Source organism: Rhopalosiphum padi, chromosome 2 (genome assembly GCF_020882245.1).
Source record: "Rhopalosiphum padi isolate XX-2018 chromosome 2, ASM2088224v1, whole genome shotgun sequence".
Classification (NCBI taxonomy): Eukaryota; Metazoa; Arthropoda; class Insecta; order Hemiptera; family Aphididae; genus Rhopalosiphum; species Rhopalosiphum padi.
This window is the reverse complement of record NC_083598.1, coordinates 83761158-83780786: the sequence shown is the minus strand read 5'-3', so window position 1 is coordinate 83780786 and position 19629 is coordinate 83761158. Positions and strand designations below refer to the sequence as shown.

Below are 19629 nucleotides of genomic sequence, written 5' to 3'. Positions count from 1 at the left end.
TTTGGGGGAAGTGATGTTCACGATATTCTATGTATTAAGTGGTGTATAGCCGAATAAAAAACTATATTTTACTGATAATTATAACTTTTATTATTAGTTACAAATTATAATATGTTCTACGATAATCACAATATAAAATATAAATGTATTAATACTTTATAATATCAAATGTAGTTTGTAGTTCTACCACATGTAATAGTAAATGCTATATAAATATAATAGTTTTAATGCGATAATAATATACAATATACGTCTTCTAAACTAGTAAAGACAAGAAAACTTCCGAAGTTTTTAAGGTTAAGTTTAATTTAAAACTCCTTGAATACGGAGTGAGTAAACTGTGTACATTTATATAGGCGTTGAGAATACATCAATTTGAATGTGGGATACCGGTAGGTATGCCATTTGTGTAGAGGTCATTTTATTTCCACGTAAATTAATATTTATTATATTTTATGGGTACTGTTGAATACTTATTTTTATCTAAAAAAAACAATTTATCTAAAAGCCAAAAAGGTAATTCGTACATGGGTATGACATGACATATTAAATTTAATATTTTTTAGCGTGGTTAGTACATATTAATATTAAACAATTAAATTATCAGTCACATTTTTTTTTTTATAACAGTTCGATTGTTGCAGTATATGTGCTTAACCGCTCAGTGTACATAATAATATATTAATATAAACATCCCGTGGTGGCGTTTATAATGTCATCCCACACACTATTAAACACCCGTTCCGAGTCGAAAATCAATAATCTACTAGTAAGTTATTATAGTAACGTACATGAAATTAATTAAATATGGTGTGAAAATCGAGCTACAGCAAAACACTAGGAAAGTAGGAAATAATAATCTAAGAAATAGGAGAAATATTATTACAATATTTACTTTACAATAGGTACATAGTATATATTACATAATAGCAAGTGATTTATCTATCGAAGAAAATTATTTTTTTCAAAGAGTATTAACGTTAATGAAAATATTTTTTTAAGTTTTACTGTTTTAAATTAAAATTAATTTTATTTTCCGAAGCAAAAAACTATTTGAAATATATTAATACATCAAATTCAAATCAAGTTTTAGACAAATAATAAATTAGTTAAAAGTGACTAAAGTTTAGATGAGTACCTACACCACAATTAGTTAAAAGTGATTAAAGTTTAGACGAGTACCTACACCACTGTAGATCAAAAATTTGTGACATACTCCTATGCTGCTCACTATATATTCATAAAAACTTTAAATACCTATAATTAATAAACTACTCGTTCAAAATCGATTTTTGTATATCAAAATACTCAAAAAAATATTCTAGTTTGGAATAAGAAAAATAAAAATATATATTGTTATAGCAATTTTTCTTTTGAGGGATCTTTTATTTAATCATATATTATTATAATAGGTATCTATTTACATTTGATTTTAAAAAGCAAAGGCGAAATACACTACAGTTTGTTGAGAACAACACACACTTGTTGTTGTCCTTTTTCACTTAATGACTTAGTAAAAGTTTACGTTGACGGGTGGTGATCAACTGGCCGTTAAAATTACAACAATCTAAATTAGATTTTAAAAAAAAGTATATAGCCCAATATTTTACCATTTTATAAGTATATGTCGTGAATGATAGATTACTATAACATTATATCTCACTTGTCTCATTCGACAATATGTTCACTAGTAATAACTTGGGATTTGTATAATGTAAAATCGATAATTTTCGTTAAAAATACATCTTATCTGGTTTATAAAATATTGGCCGGTGATAATAAATTTGGGTCACTTCATTTTCTATGCTGCAGCGACGATTAGAGCCTGCGCGTGTTGCAGATGGAATACTGCGCAAGTACATAATATGTTTAACTGCATCGCGTCGTCCCAGGTCCAAACAAATCGTCGTCACTCTTGAACTCCTTACCCTATATTCTGAAGCCGTGATTTCGTCCATTATTTTCTTAGTAATAATAAATAACCATAATATAATGATACCTTCGTCCGACTTCTTAATTTGACGGAATTGTATCTATATATTTTATTATAAATATTTTAAATTAATTTGTATAGGTTCCTGTAAATTTAAATTTCATCACTTATAAAGTTATAACTTATAACTATCAAGAACAGTGTAACATAAATAATATTGAATTTGTAATATTTATTGTTACGAAACGCAAAGCGCAATTTAATGCGTTAGGTGTTTATATAATTATTAAAAAAATATATTGCTATTGTCTTTGTCACTATAATTTCAGTTTCTCAGAAAATTATTTAGTGAAAACTTTATAAATTATTATCAAAGCATAATCGTCACTAAATACGACAAAAGTAGATTGTAAATATTAGAATTTAATAGGTACCTTAGATAAAAGATAAATACTTCGTAAAATGTACGACTTAATAAGTATATGCGATATACCACTAGCATGATAGTGGCGACAAATTCACATATTATAATTCATTTAACTAGGGATTTGAAAAAACAAAACAAAATAATATTATCATAACAAATTCATATTGTATACAAACGGTTACAATGCGATGGCGAGGTCATAATGTCATATAATAATTGGGCATTAGGTAAACCAATAAAACGTTCGCGTAAAATAAATATAAGTACCAACACGTCGTGTAAATACCTACGTATATTGGATGCGTATACACCACGAGTTTGCGGCAATATTTCGTTTCACGATTTTTGAGATTTCATCACGAAACGTATTTTTGTATATATAATATTATATTGGATATATGATATATTGTACGTCCTATTTATTCGTACCCATACGATTATTACATTTGAATTGTATGTATAATAACACGATATATATATATATATGTGTAGATACTAGATACATATAGAAAACACGACTCACGGCCATTTCAACTTTTTGATCTCCGTAACGTCAATTGAAGAAATCTTTAGATATAATATACTCTCGTCGCTCCACCTGTACATTATAAATTATAATATAGTATCATTATAATAGAAGGGGCTATATACGATTTAGATGTACAGTAGAACCTCGATTATCCGAACTAATTGTGACCGCACCTAGTTTGAATACCCAAACATTCGGATATTGGAAATTAAAAAAAAAAATTTTTTTAAACAGTTAAATATTTTATATTATGTACATACATAATATTTATTTTATTATTATTATTAATAGGTATTTCATTAGAAATACATTACATACATATAGGAACATAATATAATGTTTGTTATATTTTTTTGACAAAATTATCAATTTTTATTTTACGATGAGCTGATGCAACACTTTTCTGCAGACAAATCGCGGATACGAGCGTTCGGATAACAGAACGTTCGGATACGCTAATTGCAGTTCGGATAATAGAGGGTTCGTATAACGGAGGTTCGGATAATCGAGGTTCTACTGTACTACGATTTTTTCCTCTAAGGCGGCTTCGATACAATGATTTTTCATCTCACACAACCTGATTTGTACCAACAACAGAGACTTCAAATATACGAGTACCATATACTTTATTTTATATTTTTAATATTTTTAGTCTTTTTTTTTAAATTACACGCATAATATTATAGATGTGGTTTAATATTATTAGTGTTTTGAATATAATATTACCTTAATATTCTTAAAAAACGACCAACATATTATAATATTCATATCAATTAATACACAGTTTTAATATTATTAATTACATGTTATTCGTTGATATTAAATATTATAAACAATTATAATAGAAGAATGAATAGGCATTTTGCTTAATTTGTATTTTTTTGAAGTCGAGAATACAATATTCATAGTTTTTTTAACACAATATTACACATTTGTGGGCTTGTGGCTCACAATACGGGAAAATTAAAATAATTAGTTACACACATTTCAAAGGCATAAAATGTTATCATTATTTTCACATATTTTGATGTCTTGTTATTACATATTATTATTATTGCAGCAGGAGTCGCGTGCGGTCAGTCATTTACGCGCGCGTGTACCTCTGTAAAAGTCGAAACACGCCGCGCGCCTGATCGACATCATCATTGCGCCTGGCCGTACGCCACGGATACGGCGCATGTGCTCTCTATCACTCCCCTGCATACTATACGTTCGCCGCAGCGGTGCCCGTTTGTTTCCGTATTTCCTCCGAGACGAGGCGTCCGACGTTCGCCTCGGAGCTCTCTCGTTTGTTTATTTTTTCGTTTTTTTTTTTTACATTTTTTCTTTCCCCGTCGTAAAAATAAGTTTAAATAATTCCAAAAAAAAAAAAAAAAACAAATAAATTGATAAAAAAATCTAGACAATTCAAAAAATCGTTCGATCGCCATACAGGAAACAGGAATATTTCTACTATTGTTTTATATGTGATATTATAACATTGTTATTAACTACCGGAACTGATAACTTCATAATATAGTCAATTTACCGCGGGCACGCGCGCGTGTGTGAATGTTTTTTAAGAAGTATATATAGGTAAGTCGGCCGGGATATATCAATAAATATATACCATATATATGTATATGTTCATGCGATAACTTCGCATTGTCATCTAACACCCACATATATACGTCGCGATGTGATCATGACGACAGTGAAACGAAAAGCGTCATTATAACTTTAAGTGAGTAACATATTATTATTACATGAACTATATATTATTATTATATTATGTGGCTGTGTGGATATGCATGTTTGGTATATCGTTCTGCAAACAACAATCATATTACCTGTTATACGTTTAAAATGTTTAAATCATTATTATTTACAGTGTAACGATTTGAATGCGATTTTTTATTATATGATGTTACCGTCAAATATTCTCCTCGTCATTCGCTCGCAATCGTATTTAATATAAATCGATATTTTCACGCGAAATACAATATCGGTTTTGGGTATCTTCGATGTGTGGGGCTTGGTCGATATCGCGGTGTGCAGACTGCAAACCGCTGCTGCTGCACCAGACGGCGATAAAAACACGATCGAATCGACACGGATTTCCGGGGGGGGCGCCCGTTCAATTCGATTGCTGCAGTAACGTAAACGACGTTTATCGTGTCGGTTTTCGGTTTGGTCGTGAAAATCCACGGGCCGCCGGGTCGTATCGCGTGCGACGGTCTGTTAGCAGGGGAGGTGCGCCAAAAACGCGTAAACGTCCGCGTCCGCGTATACGACGGGCGATAACAATATAAACGATACTATATAATGATATAACGCGACCATACTTAACGTGACGTTTTGTAAATTAAAAAATTATATCCATTTTATTACGGTGTAACAAGTTATTATTACGTAAGCGTTTCGTGGGTGTTATTTTAGAGCACACACACACACACACACACACACACGGTGCGTGGTGCGGACGGGCGACGGCGGCGGCGGCGGAATCGCGTGCGAAGGGATTTCCGTGGTATCCGTGGCGTGCGAGACCGGCGGGCTAGAGGGAGGGATCAATACGTGCGAAGAGGGGACCGGCGGCGGTGACGTCAAGTCACGCGCTTCCCGTGACGTCATGATACCGACGCCGCCGTGACCGGGTCACCGGGATGAATAATGATCGGCGCAGACGACGGCCGTTTTACCGTACGTGCGTGTACACTGTCATACACCTATACCTACCTATAGACGCTTCAAATGTCGGGTAAAGTCGCGGGCGCCGTTGTTCGCCGCCGCCGCCGCCGCCGCCGCTCGGCCGTTGGCCTCTGCAGCGTAATAGCATACCGCATACCGTGTATATGATAATAATAACGTTATCGTCTCGCCACGCGCGGTTGCAGACGTGGTTCGGTGGCGAGCCGGGCCGGGGCCATGGACAGGGCCGACCGGCTAGCCCGGAGCTTGGAGTTGGAGAAGGCCTACGTGCACGACACATACCAGGAGATGTACCAGCCCGCGCACAAGACCAAACCGTGGCCGAAGGTGACGCAGTTCCTGCACGACTTGGAGCCCGGTTCACTGGTGTGCGACATCGGTGAGCATGATGATAAATTAATATATCGTAATATAGGATATCTATGCCCATAGGTACTATACTCTCTGCGACCGACAAAATAAGTCGTTATGTAAATGACATTGTTCAGCCAAACGTTTATTATTGTCAATAATATTATAATGTACCTAAACGTTGTAAACTGCACCGGAATTCCGGAGTGCTTATAATATACGTGACGGGGGTATTTTTTCTGCATTGCTTTTTGCTGGCCAATTTCGTGCATACCTACGTGTGTAATTCTATTGTTTTCGAGCGAGATACATCACGATTTAGAGATATCAAAGTCAAATTATTTATAATATGTATCACATATAAGTACTTGCTTACACTTCGTGTGCCGCATATATGCGCATCGAGATTAAAAATTATCAAAATATTTCTTTAGTATTATGCACTTTCAATTAATTCAAATTTGATTCCGCTTGAGCATTCGCCTACGGTATTGCTGAGCGACTGGAAAAAATACTTACGTTTCGTACGACCTACAAACACTATATATTATAGTATATATAGGTAGTTCAAGATTAATAGGATTAATATTATATAAGCCGAGCTTGTGTTAACGATAAATTTAATTAACTTCTGAGATTAAATTAACTAGAATACTATGCAAATCCTAACGCTAACATTTAAAAGTTATAATGTATTCATATATACATATTATAGCCTATAGGATCACGCGAGTTGTGAGACGTGATTTTGCTTAACTTGTGGTGTCAAAAATATTAAATTTTAAAACGACGTGTCTTTTAACTCGAAGTTAAAATGTATAAATTGTATTTAATAATCGAGAAAATACGATTCATTGTTATATAGAGTTAGTTAATTTGAGTTTCGACGAATATTATATAACAAAAAACTACGTCATATACCTACCTGCACAGTGAACAGATGAAATTATCTTTTGTGACAATGGCGACCCTGGAGACTGAAGAATGGGGAATTTTCAATACCTTTGTATATTTATACCACGAAATACATACAATTTTAATGTTTATTAGTAATAATAACTTTCTTCCACCAATATGTAGTTAATACTTAATAGGTAAATTATTATGATATTAATGTCCTTATATTTTTAATTACCTAATCTTAATTTCATTGATTCTATGTAGTATGTCAAAACAACAAATAAATAATTATAAAATAATAATAAATACTAAAATAAATAATAATACTTGTGATAATATGAGTAATATGATATTGTTTGATATAAAATCACAGTAAGTTGTATATCATACATTGTCCAGTATTGAGTTACGTCAATAGCCTTTTGATTTTTCAGCATAAGATTCTTTTTGGAGTAAGTATCCGTACACTCAAACATGTGCTCATGGCCAGATGAGAATATTGTATTCTCATCACCTAGTATTCTCTGTTTCTTAATTTATAATTAATTTTATATTATATCATCCTACAACAGTTATTAGTTATCATAGATTTCCAGATTTACTATTAATTCTCATATACATCTAGTCAGAGGCGTATTTAGGGGAGGCGAAGGGGGGGCAATCGCTCCAGGCGGCAAAATGTAAGTCTCTTAAAGGGACGCCGCGCTAGAAGTTAAATTTTTAGGGTTTAAGTTTTTTTAAAGGAAAAAATGGTGCTAAAATCATAAATAGGCTTCTGTATCTAGTATAGTTTTTCTTAGTTTATTTATTGATCTTCTAAATTAGTTTTCAGTGTTTTCACTTTCCATTTCTCTTGTCTGAATTCACTTGGTGTTTTGTTTAGCTTAATAGTTCCTTTTAAGAAACTATTACGAAACTTTAGCGAAAGCCGATGTTTAGGGATTTAAAGTCCACGCATAACATGAAGGGTGTCTATTTTAATTTCTGTTCTTTCCTAATCTGCTTGCACTGATTATTTAATGTATGATAAAGTTTTGCTCTATTCCTGACCGGTAATTTTTTAGACTTAACGGCTCTTTCCCTGGTTTCTTTAGGGCGACTATCATTGTTTTCTTTCATATTTTTGGTATTCTTTGGGTGTTTGTCATCACCAATTATTGCTAGCAAATAATTAATTAGTCATAGAAATAAATAACTATGAAAAATATTTAATATTAGTACTTTTTTTGCACGCCTATTCCAAGATACATATTGAATACAATATTTATTAATATCAAACTAATAAATAAGTTGTAAATATTGTTTTAAATTTTAGGTTGTGGTACAGGAAAATATTTGTCGACCAACCCGCATGTGTTCAAAGTAGGGGTTGATCGTTGCCTGAGGTTAACTGAAATAGCTAGAAGTCGAGACAGCGAAGTAAATATTTTATTCTTACACGTCATATATACACTTAAAAAAATGATTGAATCATTGTAATATTTTATTTTATTTAAAAACAATAAATTCTAAATTCTAAATTGTAAATTAATTCAAATTTAGGTATTGGTGTGTGACAATCTAACCTTGCCTTTCAAAGACTGTAGTTTAGATGCGGTATTATCTATAGCTGTTATTCATCACTTTTCGACAACAGAAAGACGTGTGTGTGCTTTACGAGAACTAGCCAGGGTACTTAGAATTGGTGGTCGTATAATAATTACAGTGTGGGCCATGGAACGACGCCATAGAAAAGTATTACAAATAAATATTGTTAATTTTGATTATTGCAAGAAATAATATCTCGTTTTCGTAGTTTGAATCTCAAGATGTTCTAATGCCTTGGCATAAACCCTGTAGAAATTTAGAAAGTGAATCGACAGAATTTTCTACAACCACAACCACGTCTGATGAAGAATACATTAGTACGAGAAAAAAATCCAATTCCGATTCAACAACGTTAGTATATAATTATTAATATTGTAATTATTATAATTGGAACAAAATAAATTTAAACATCATTAATAAATAGGAGTACCAAAATGTGTTGTGAAAGAAAAAATAAGCGTAAAGAACAATCAAATTTGAGAAAAGGAATAACGAGTTCCCCGAGTAGTTCTAGTTTATCAAGTCCAGGGACTGAAACTTGTTATAGCTTTGTTCGGAAAGCAATACAGGTTAATTGTTATTATGCTGATTTTAAAATATCGTGTATGCGTTTAACATGGACTCGCTTTGTTACAGAAGCTTGCCGGTTCAACTAAGCGAGGTAAAGTATCATCAAAACCTTGGTTTGTTAGTTCTTGGACTTCACTTTATGGTACTGAAATGCCGCCAGTACTGCGTTCGGATCCCGAAGGATGTGAGACTTGTAACGAAGACGTACTAAATGTTCCTATAGAACTTAGACGAATGGAAGATTCACCAGACTCGATACCGCTATTCAATCGAACTCCTACGCACAAGTCAAAGAGTTTAAGCGATATCAAAAACACAGCGGAAAAACGGATGGTACGATCGAGGTCAAGTATACCGGAATTGGAAAAATCAATGCCACTAACACATTCAAAGCCTAAATTAGTAAAACAAAAACAATCGTTATGTGATGAAGATGCAGAAGAAGATAGAGATAAAGCTACTGACATGAAAGATTTGGTTAATAAGTTACCTCAATTTGATGTTTGCAGTGGTTCAAGAAGATATAGATATAAAAGTAATGAAATCAAACAAAGATCTATGAATGAAGAACTTATGTCAGTAGAAAGGCTCAAAGAAAAAGAAATCGTACAAAAGAACATCCAGAGGCAAGCATCGTTAAATGAAGAGCTTATGTATAGCACACGCACTTTGGAATCTATTAAAGATACATTACAATTGCTCAAAACAGGATTCACAAAAACGTTTAAAAATCCATCCAGTCAGGTATCTGACAACATTAAAAGTGGACTTAGTAGAATGCTAGGGTATAAGGAAGGTTGTGAGGAAAAGGTTAGTGATGAAAAAAAAATAGAAATGCCAGTTCCCGCATTGGTAACAACAACGTGTTGTGACGGACGTAGAAGTTCCCGTGAAGATGGGTCTTCGGAAGATTCATCAAAAGATAGTCTACAGAGTGATGCTAGTGTTGACTCTGAGGACAGTCTGAGTAGTTTAGCATCTGTTATATTTGTTAATGCCACCGGTGGATCTGACAAGACATGTTCTCCACCATTAGTCGAACAACAAGCACGAACAGCTCCGTGCACACCCACTGCTAAATCTCAAAGTCAATACAGGTCATCTTCACACCCAAACACGCCAAAAACAGCGCCTATACACCCATCTCATTTTAAATTACCAGCTAGGTTCAACTCTCAAAATGGAAATGAACCGTATCAGTTAAATTTATCAGCAGAACAACAAGTTGACGATATTTTGAAACCAATCAAATTATCACCTGTGAAAACAGCTATTGAAATGAAGCTTAAAAGAGAACAAGAAAAAGATCAAGAATTAGAACGTAGAGATCATGTTTGTGAAGGTGGAGATCATAATGCACGGCCTAAAGAAAGAATTAGTGCAGAAAAGCTTAAACAAATTCAAGATCTTCTTTTAAATACTAAACCAGGTATATACTAATCAAATACATTTTGGTCATAATTAATTTAAAATAAATTGTTATTATTTAGTAACTGGACGTAATCGTCTACCAAAAGCAGATCGAACTTTTTCTGGTTTACGAGGGAGACACTTCATTAAAACAGTTGAAGAAACATTTCATCCAGAAATAGACGATGTAGATAGTGATGCTGAATCATCATCCTCTGATTCTGTTAGCAGTGTTATAAGTGTAGTAGTGGAAGATGAACGCAAAATTACAGGTGATTAATTTAAAACAAGTTTTAAAAATTGTTTTTAAAACAGTCTTATTTTTATAACAGTAATTTCATACACATTTTTAAAATTGTTAAGATCGCCTCCCCCACCCAAATAAATACACCCCTATCTGTTTATTTTTCTATTTCTTGTTTACTGCTATATTTCTGGTTTAAAAATACTTTATTTTGCAATTTTCTTCATATCTAATTCATAACTTTTCTTGGCGTCTTTTTCTTATAAAATCATTTTTAATAACAATGCCTATCATATAATTTTTTCCATGTCGTATTCTATTGTCTGAAAAGTTTGATACATAATTATTATATTGAAAGTACATAACCTCTGACTTTTTTGTAGACATCGAGTTAGAAGAATCTTTTGACGTAAAAACACCTACAAGAACTGAGTATGAAATTCCAACGGAATGTAGTAATTTAGAACAAGCATGTTCTTTAGAATCTGCCGTAATTACAAAAGATTCGAACAATAAAGAAGATCTTAACCCTAAAAAAGATCCCAACCCTAAAGAAAATCCCAGCCCTAAAGTAGATACCAGTCCGAAAGAAAACATCAGTCCAAAAGAAGATCCCAGACCGAAAGAAGATCTCAACCCGAAAGAAGATCCCTGCCCGAAAGAAAATCCTAGCCCCAAAAAAGATCCTAGTCCAAAAGAAGATCACAACTTAACAGAAAGTCCTAATCCAAATGAAGACCATAACCTTAAAGATGATCAACCAAATCATACTAACCGGTGGAGTCTGCAAGAGCATCCAAACAAAGGCACGGCAGTTCGAAACAGTCCAAGTCTCGGTTCAATACCAAAACATAAAAGGGCTAGTAAGTGTTCTAAAGACGAGCTTTCAGATTTGCCTGAAACGTGGGACGAGGAATGTCAAAAGCATCTCGTGGACTTTGCTGAAAGGTAAGTTTTTATGATTTTCTACTGTTATATATTATATCAAAGTGATTGATTGAAACGCAAACGATTTGTTATGTTTAAAATAAAAGATTAAACAAAGAACTGCGTGCGGCAATAGGAATGGAGCCAACAGAAGAACCAAAGAAGGCACGCGATGATGTAGTAGATAAACCTGAAAAAGTTGAGCTGATGCAATATCTGCACCAACTTATGCGACCCGACGAAATATTGTCGGACCCGTCATCTTCCGACGGACAGCCAGAGGAAGAACCACTGGACTACCACCGAATCGAAATACTGGCCGGATCCGAGGCGCCTCGCCGGCCCAGCATTTCCGTTGAGACACAAGACTCTGTAGACAAGGTCCTACGGAGCCGTGAAGGGTTCCGGTCGCGGCTCTATCGTAAGTCAGTGGAGTCAGCCGAAGACCGGCACGCGTCCCTGGAGCTAGAGTGTGACTCGAGGCGCGACACGGTTTCCAGTAGCCAGGTATCGCTTCTTCGACCTGGTAACTCACTTGAATCTAACGATACTGCAGACACACACACCACTACGCAGAGTACGACTTCACTGACATCGTGGAGTGACTGTAGTAAGGACACAAGGTTCGCGGATCGGAGACAGGCGCGGTGCGATGGCCGATCGTCGTCGGAGGAAACAGATCCTAGGCGGGCCGCCGTCCTGGTCCGTCAGCACGCAGCCGTCGAGATCCAGGAAACGTCCAAGAGCGACGACACGTGCAGCTTATCCACCTCACAAGAATCTCTGTCTGAACACGGTGGTGGATCTATAACGTTCCACAGATACTACCACGTGTTTAGAGAGGGTGAACTCGACCAGCTGATAGAGAAACATGCTGATAATTTACACATTATTTCTTCGTATTATGACCAATCAAATTGGTGCGTTATCGCCGAAAAAGTACAGGTGTGGACTATTTAGTGATGCGTTTGAAAAGAACATTTTTCACTAAGATTTTTAAAATAATTTCAAAACCGTCTAGGTGGGTATTTAAAAATAAAACCTACTTGGCTTTAAGACACATGTATCCAATAATAATATTGTTATAGATGTATGTCAGTGGCGTGGCTACCAAAGGGGCAACAGATGCAGCTGCCTCGGGGCGTAAACATTTTTTTGAGGCAAAAATATTTGTAGGTGCGCCCTTATGTGTAATTATACCGCTGATGTGTGTATATATTACATGTATTCACATATATAATATATACTGTTTTTGGATGACAATTGTACGAAAATACAATTTTCATTTCATATTGTTGTGGTGTTTTTTAGCTCATTATTTACATATAATATATTATAATAATTAATTTTCGATATCCAACTATAATATCCCTATAACTACGTTACATAAGCTGCTTAGCTTTATTTAAATAGATATAATTATGTCTAGTTTCCATGTTAAAAATTGAATCACAATGTACAAATAAAATTTTTATTCGGACCTATATGACAGATAAATTTAAAGCAATTTTTCTAAGCCACTATTGCTTAACTATAACTATAGGTATATTAGTAGTTCTATACTTGACTATTTTCTGAGGATATGAGGACATGACATCCTCTCCACCATTCGATTATGTGTCATAGGTATTTATTGTAACATTATTATTATTAATTAGTCATAAATCTTTGAGTTTATTGCCTATTATAACACCCCTTTAATATTATAGTTGATGTTCCGTTCCTGCAGTTAATTCTGAATGTACCTAATCCTAACGAATAGACAATGATGTTAAATTGTTTGTCTTTTTGCTAATACAATCTAATATGACGCATAATTTATATAATAACTAATAAGTATATAGAAAAATATTAAACAATTTACTTTGTAGCAATTATAACTACTTTTTTACCATTAATTAATTAGAAAAATTTGAAATTAAAATAAGTGCCTGTTTTAAATTTGTCTCAATTTTAAAGTACATAATCATGTCACTACACATAAATAAGAATTAATAATACTAATTTTATTTAAAAATACAAATTATTAAATAGTACCTAATAATATATAAGATCATATCATAAATCAAACTGATTAAAGTGTTAAATCAAAATATTTCCAAATAATTCAAAACGATTAAAAAAAATTTTTAATTAAATTTAATAATGTTTCTATTTTTCGTCTAGTCGTCGAAAAAAGTTGAGTATATTATACGCAACAAATATTCGATATTTCTGTGTAGCTGCCTAATATTTATTAGGTATCTTATTGTGTCATACTTATTATCATTTAATTTAAAATAAAATATAAAGTAAACATTACAAACACCATATTTTTAAAATTAACTACGCCAGCACCACTTTCTATGAAATTAATTTCTTATAACAATCAACATTGTATACACATACAAATAAATTTAATTAGGTACTTAATTAATATTGTCAAAGTAATTGCACTTATTAAACACTAAAAATGAATTAATTATTTATAATTTAATTCTTTGACAAATGACTGAGAAGAACGGTGTTATTAATTTATTGTTATTATCGTTATATTTTTATTGTCAATAAAACGGCCTAAATCATATTAATAATATCCATAAACTACATGTTAAACATTTTAATAATCATTTTAATTTTATATCTGTCTTCCAGCTATATAAATATTCATTTTATTCTTATAGTGACAGTCATTAACCTATATAGTTAACGTACAAAAAAATATGCAAAACAAATTTGATCGTTTTACATATTTTGTGCCTATAACATAATTTGAGTGATGTTATTGTGAATTGAATACCGGGCTCTTTGATTCAGACTTATACTGCCATTAATTTATAGTTGTTACTAGATATAAGATAATTATAAATATATACTGTGACTAATTATTATTATGATATTATATTAAATATAAATATATAAATGTAAGAAGAATATAGGTATAGTAGATACAGGATGTATTAGGCCTTCGAAGAGATAAAAAAACAACTATTATTTAGAAGAATGTATAGTTTAAACATTGTACTTGAATTATTACATGTTAAGAGTACATGGTATAAATGTTTGAATTTTTTTCGGACATTAACTTATTCTCAAAATGTTTCTTTATTAATTGTTTATCTACTGTGATTATGACTTAGGATTATTAATTTAATAATATATTTATTATTATTATTATTATTATTATTATTATTATTATTAATATCTATATGTGAACGAATTTATACCTTTGGACTGCATTTTAACTTTAAATCTATTGTAATATTGAATCATGTTTTTAATATACAATAAACCAAAAGATAAAACGTACAGTGTCTGCATTTTTTTCATGTTGATTGTGTTCCTAGTTATTTACTAATTACATTAAATTAATAAATATTAATTATAATTAATCTATTATACTTGAAATTGTATGAATATATATACTATTAAATGTGTTTTTATTCTGTTCGCTTGAAACGAGTATCTAGGTATGTTTCATGAAATAGTTTTAAAAAACCAAGTCGAATAATCGTCAGAGAAAAATTAGTACGCGTCTTTATAACCCGCTATCTCTTTATTATAATTTATATTATTTCACGATAGATTGTCTATCGCCAATGACTACTTTACAATAAAGTATTGATTGTTGAGTGGTGATCAATAAAAAAAATTAATTGAAAATGGCTAACCATTAATTAAAAACCAAGCACCAAACTATTAAGTATTTAAGTATTTTAGTCTAATCTTAACAACTTCGTTATTACTGTTATGAGTGTCGGCTTGTGCAGTCTATATAGAATTTGTAAGAACCTCAGTGTTTAGTTTAGATTATATACGTACATACTACATAGTAATCAGTTATGAACATTATAGATATTATACATAACTGCGAAGCTTATATAACCATAATTTATGTTATGATATAAAATATTCATATAATTCATATAATAAAAGCAATTCTGTAATGACTGTAATTAATTTAGTTTATTTAATTATTGTAATTATTCACAGTTATATTTTTTAATGAGTAACGAATTTAAAACAAAATTAGCTGTGATTTCAAAAGTTGATTTATGTACATGTATCACACTATTCACACTACTGTTATAGCAATATATTTTTTTTATGAATTTTCTTTTACTGTCCCGTTGCGTGCTGCATCTATTGAAGTATCTATTGCAATATTATATATTTTTCTTTAAGTAATTATAATAATATCTAAATTAATTTACTTATTAAAAAAATTCTAGGGCTGAAGGCCCCCCCTCCCTAACTTTAAAGTCCAGTTATACCCTATGTCTGGCATACAAAATTATAATGCAAATGCTTATACATGCTGTTAAATATAATTTATAAATTACAGATATTCGTCTATTCGTTTGTGGTTCAAATATAATATTTTTTTTTAAGCGTAAATCTATGTAAAAATAATATAATAAAATAAATAATATTTATTATAATCATAATTGTTTATTTTGTGAATAGCTGAAAACAAAATAACGCGTAACCAATGCGACAGCCGATCGGTTGGTTTCGACGTAAAAATAAACACATAATCTGCAGACTGCAGATTAGCATGATTATATTTGTATATAAAATCGATTCTATTTCAATAATAAATAAAATGCGGTTGTCAATAATTTTTGAATTTCGTGCCTACACTTTAGCTACGAAATGAAGAATAAGCGTAAGCGCACGATAATTTATTATAATAATGATGAAAACCACATCCAAAAAAAGTTAAAACCCCTTGTTGTCGAAGGTACACGTTTTCTTTCAGTTTTAATCAGTATTAATAAAATTATTTTGTTCTATGCTACAGAAATTTAGCACGATGATGATACGTTGTCTCGCGACATCGTTGATAATGGTTCAGTCATAGTAATCGATGAATACGCCGCTAGGTAGTAGAATTAGTTCTCTGCAGACCTCGTCACTCATCACGATCCTGTGGCACCGCTTGACGACTTCGCATACCAAGAAGTAAGTACCAATGTCCAGTTCGTGCAGTTAAAATTGTTTTTACTAAAAAAAATTAAAAAACAATTAACATTTTTACAAAAATGTGTTAAAACGTCCAAAATAATTTAAAATTTAATTATTCAATTATGAATTACACTAATATTAATTGTTTTGTTTTTTTTTTTTTTCAAATGTATCAATTTCTTCCGATCGTATTATACATAACCTAGTTATTAAATACAATTTTCGAAAAATATTGTTTAATTGATTTTGTCGTGAAATATATTTTTTAACGACTTACATTTAAAATTTTTTTTTTTTTAATATTACGGCATAAGAAAATTCAAAGACCCTATTAAATCCACTGACTATTTGTTTTCTTTTACTTAATAAAAATCTATCTGAACTTACTTAAGGTCGATGCATTTGATTTTGTGAGCGTAGGTGCTCCTCATATGTCAGGAAATCCAGACGATGGTACATTATCGGGCCAATATAACGAAGGTAATAACGAAGGCGATGAATCGGTAGTGAAGATCTATTACGATTTGGATTCTCTAGAAAACTTCCTCGGGATTATTTTGTTGAAGTTCCGAACGATGAGTTAATTTACGCAGCAAACGTCGTAGACGAAGTAAATACAGTACTATAATAGTACTAATATACAGTATTATATACTACTATAGACAGTCACTAACTTGGCTATTACATTATATGATTTTTTTTTCCTAATCTTCAATATATTTATTTTTTAACAAGATCACAAAATACTTTAAACATTATTTAACCGAATATAGTATGGTGGATATTTGGAAAATTTGATCGCTTAGAATTGTGCTCCGGCGATTCCTTATAATAATGTTTGAATAATGAAGAATGTGTTGTCCCAGGTGATGATATTGGCATCATAATAGATCTTACAATGGACGATGACGTAATTACCATTGTGCGTAACTATAAAATTCTTATATTTTATTAATAATAATACCTAAGTATGTTTATTTAAAACATATATTGTACAATTTTCTTAAACCAATGCATTCATGGTTAGTCACTTTTACATAAAATAGGAAAACAAATATGTTAAATACAGCATTTTTACTCGAAAATTTTGATGTAACTTCCAATGTCCCTCGAGGTCGCGTATTACAATGCATTTATTTATCTTGTTCATAATCAATTTTCCAACTCACGAGTTATGTCATTATTAGGTATATGCCAACGACATTAAATAATTATTTCGTATTATTAAAACCTCCGATTATATTACTACAAAAAAAAAAAAGTATTAATAAATTAAGGTCACACATTTCGTTTTGTTCTATTGCCGTTTGACGAATGAATTATTTTATTACTCTAGTCATCCACAGAGTGAATTAATATGAGAGTATAGCACGACTTAAGATAAAATAAACCGTGGAGTATAGGCAACTTGCATTATACATAGAATATAGAAAGATATTATTTTTAAAAATCTATATAATCTAGTAATGTTTTTAGATAAATTACAAAATATTATTCACAGATAGCAGCACATTTTTCATTATATGATTAAAATCTGTACAAACTAGTGTACTATCACTAAAATTTGATAAATATCATACCAAAAAAAATACAAAAATACAATTATGACGAAAATATACATAATCGTTCCTCTTTAGTGAACATACATACCGTCCATGGGCGTAGCGAGGTTAGGGCAGGAGGGGGGCAAGTGCCCTCCCCTTGCATTTCAAACTAAATTATACTTCTTACACCTTATAAATTGAGTTTTAATGATTTAAAATTGGCTACGCCACTGCCCCCCCCCCTGATTGAAATCCTAGCTACGCCCATGATACTGTCTATACTCGTCAAAGGGATAATATTATTGTATGATATTTATATTTTTAAATCGATTAGACAAGCTCGTGTGAATTTTCTCCCATAGTACCGTCATTACGTCGGTTAGTCAGTAGTTGGAATACATCTTTAACATCAATGTTGACGACACAGACTCAGATGACTCTAGCTCTGCAGGGGTGTGTAGGTATATTATATTGTATAGCCACACGAATTGTTCACTATTTTATGATATTATATATATTTTTTTTATATTTTAAATTTGATTAGACAAGATCAGGTAAATATAACAAATAACTGATTTACAATAATAGTTGATACAACTTAAATATTTTGTGAAATAAAATAATTCACTGACATAAATTAAAAGGCCTATAATATAAATCCATCAAATATTATATAAATTTGTAATAGCTGATAAAGCTTTTAACATTTTAAGTAAATATTCAAATTATAGTTAAAATTAATAGGAATTAATCAAAATAATACAGTTTAAAAATTAAATAAATATCTAGATATAAAAAATAAATTGAAAATTCTATATGTACCTATTTACTCATTTTTTAAGTGACAAACATAGGTACTTATTTTATATTTTAATAAATATAATTTATGAAATTTTTTTTTATTTACAGATGATGGACTAATTTTGTGTTTTACACATTACAATACTTTACAATAAACCCAATTATTTCTGCCGACACATAAATTGTCACTATAAGATAATATATAGTACCTTATTTATATATATAACTGCAGTGTGATATATCCCTGGCAAGTTCAATAAATTATAAATGTACACATATATAGAAAGTAAAAATTCAATAAATATACCTAGATTAAGTTTAAGCCGCCAATTTGCTGTTAATTAAACTATTTATTTTTTCCTTCACAAAATGCCCTTGCATCAATCTAATTTTTTCATTTTTACAATATATATTCTATAAATTATAATATTTTTTACAAATGTATATACTATATTTTAACGTTATAAACACAAATCTTTACTTTATTTTTTTTATTATCTAATATAACTTAGTCGGCTTAGTCTACTATAAATCAAAAGCATATAGAACAATATGCCATTCTGACAACTTCCGAGCCCTTTAATCATTCTATATAGCATATAAGGTGTACGGATATGATTACGTGAATGTGTCAAAATATACATACTGCATAAGTATATTATCTATTATTTTGTGCTATGGTTTTTGTATATGGTTTATTCAGTAGTATATTGTCCATTTAAGGTCATGTTATAACATGCAAATATGCAATTATCTATGTACACATAA

At 31.3% G+C, this 19629-nt stretch overlaps 1 protein-coding gene and 1 long non-coding RNA gene across 5 annotated transcripts; both read left to right on the top strand.

The window, feature by feature from the left end:
• The first annotated feature begins 4111 nt into the window (after positions 1 to 4111).
• Positions 4112 to 12859, top strand: LOC132920204 (uncharacterized). Of its 4 annotated transcripts, none has more exons than XR_009660708.1 (11): positions 4112 to 4612; positions 5766 to 5959; positions 8147 to 8250; positions 8374 to 8565; positions 8627 to 8769; positions 8843 to 8987; positions 9058 to 10417; positions 10479 to 10670; positions 11026 to 11590; positions 11677 to 12590; positions 12658 to 12859. XR_009660708.1 is itself a non-coding variant. In XM_060982393.1 (10 exons), exons 2-10 carry the CDS (start codon positions 5797 to 5799, stop codon positions 12527 to 12529), a joined length of 3720 nt encoding a protein of 1239 aa, XP_060838376.1. In that variant the 5' UTR covers positions 4112 to 4612; positions 5766 to 5796; the 3' UTR covers positions 12530 to 12859. The 4 variants fall into 4 exon arrangements, 1 of the variants encoding a protein (XP_060838376.1); XR_009660706.1 differs by having other exon boundaries at positions 9055 to 10417; XR_009660707.1 differs by having other exon boundaries at positions 5308 to 5959; positions 9055 to 10417.
• A 4163-nt stretch (positions 12860 to 17022) lies between these two features.
• On the top strand, positions 17023 to 19433 carry LOC132921444 (uncharacterized). Its single transcript, XR_009660869.1, has 3 exons — positions 17023 to 17126; positions 17252 to 17438; positions 18970 to 19433. It is a non-coding gene; the product is annotated as an uncharacterized LOC132921444 (long non-coding RNA).
• The last annotated feature ends 196 nt before the right edge of the window (positions 19434 to 19629 follow it).

Excerpts from the sequence above, each read along its gene's own strand:
- LOC132920204 (XM_060982393.1), top strand. The coding sequence starts at position 5,797 with ATGGACAGGGCCGACCGGCTAGCCCGGAGCTTGGAGTTGGAGAAGGCC. Across the intron at positions 8,251-8,373 it reads CTAGAAGTCGAGACAGCGAA|GTATTGGTGTGTGACAATCT; the intron begins GTAAATATTTTA and ends ATTCAAATTTAG. Across the intron at positions 8,770-8,842 it reads TCCAATTCCGATTCAACAAC|GAGTACCAAAATGTGTTGTG; the intron begins GTTAGTATATAA and ends ATTAATAAATAG.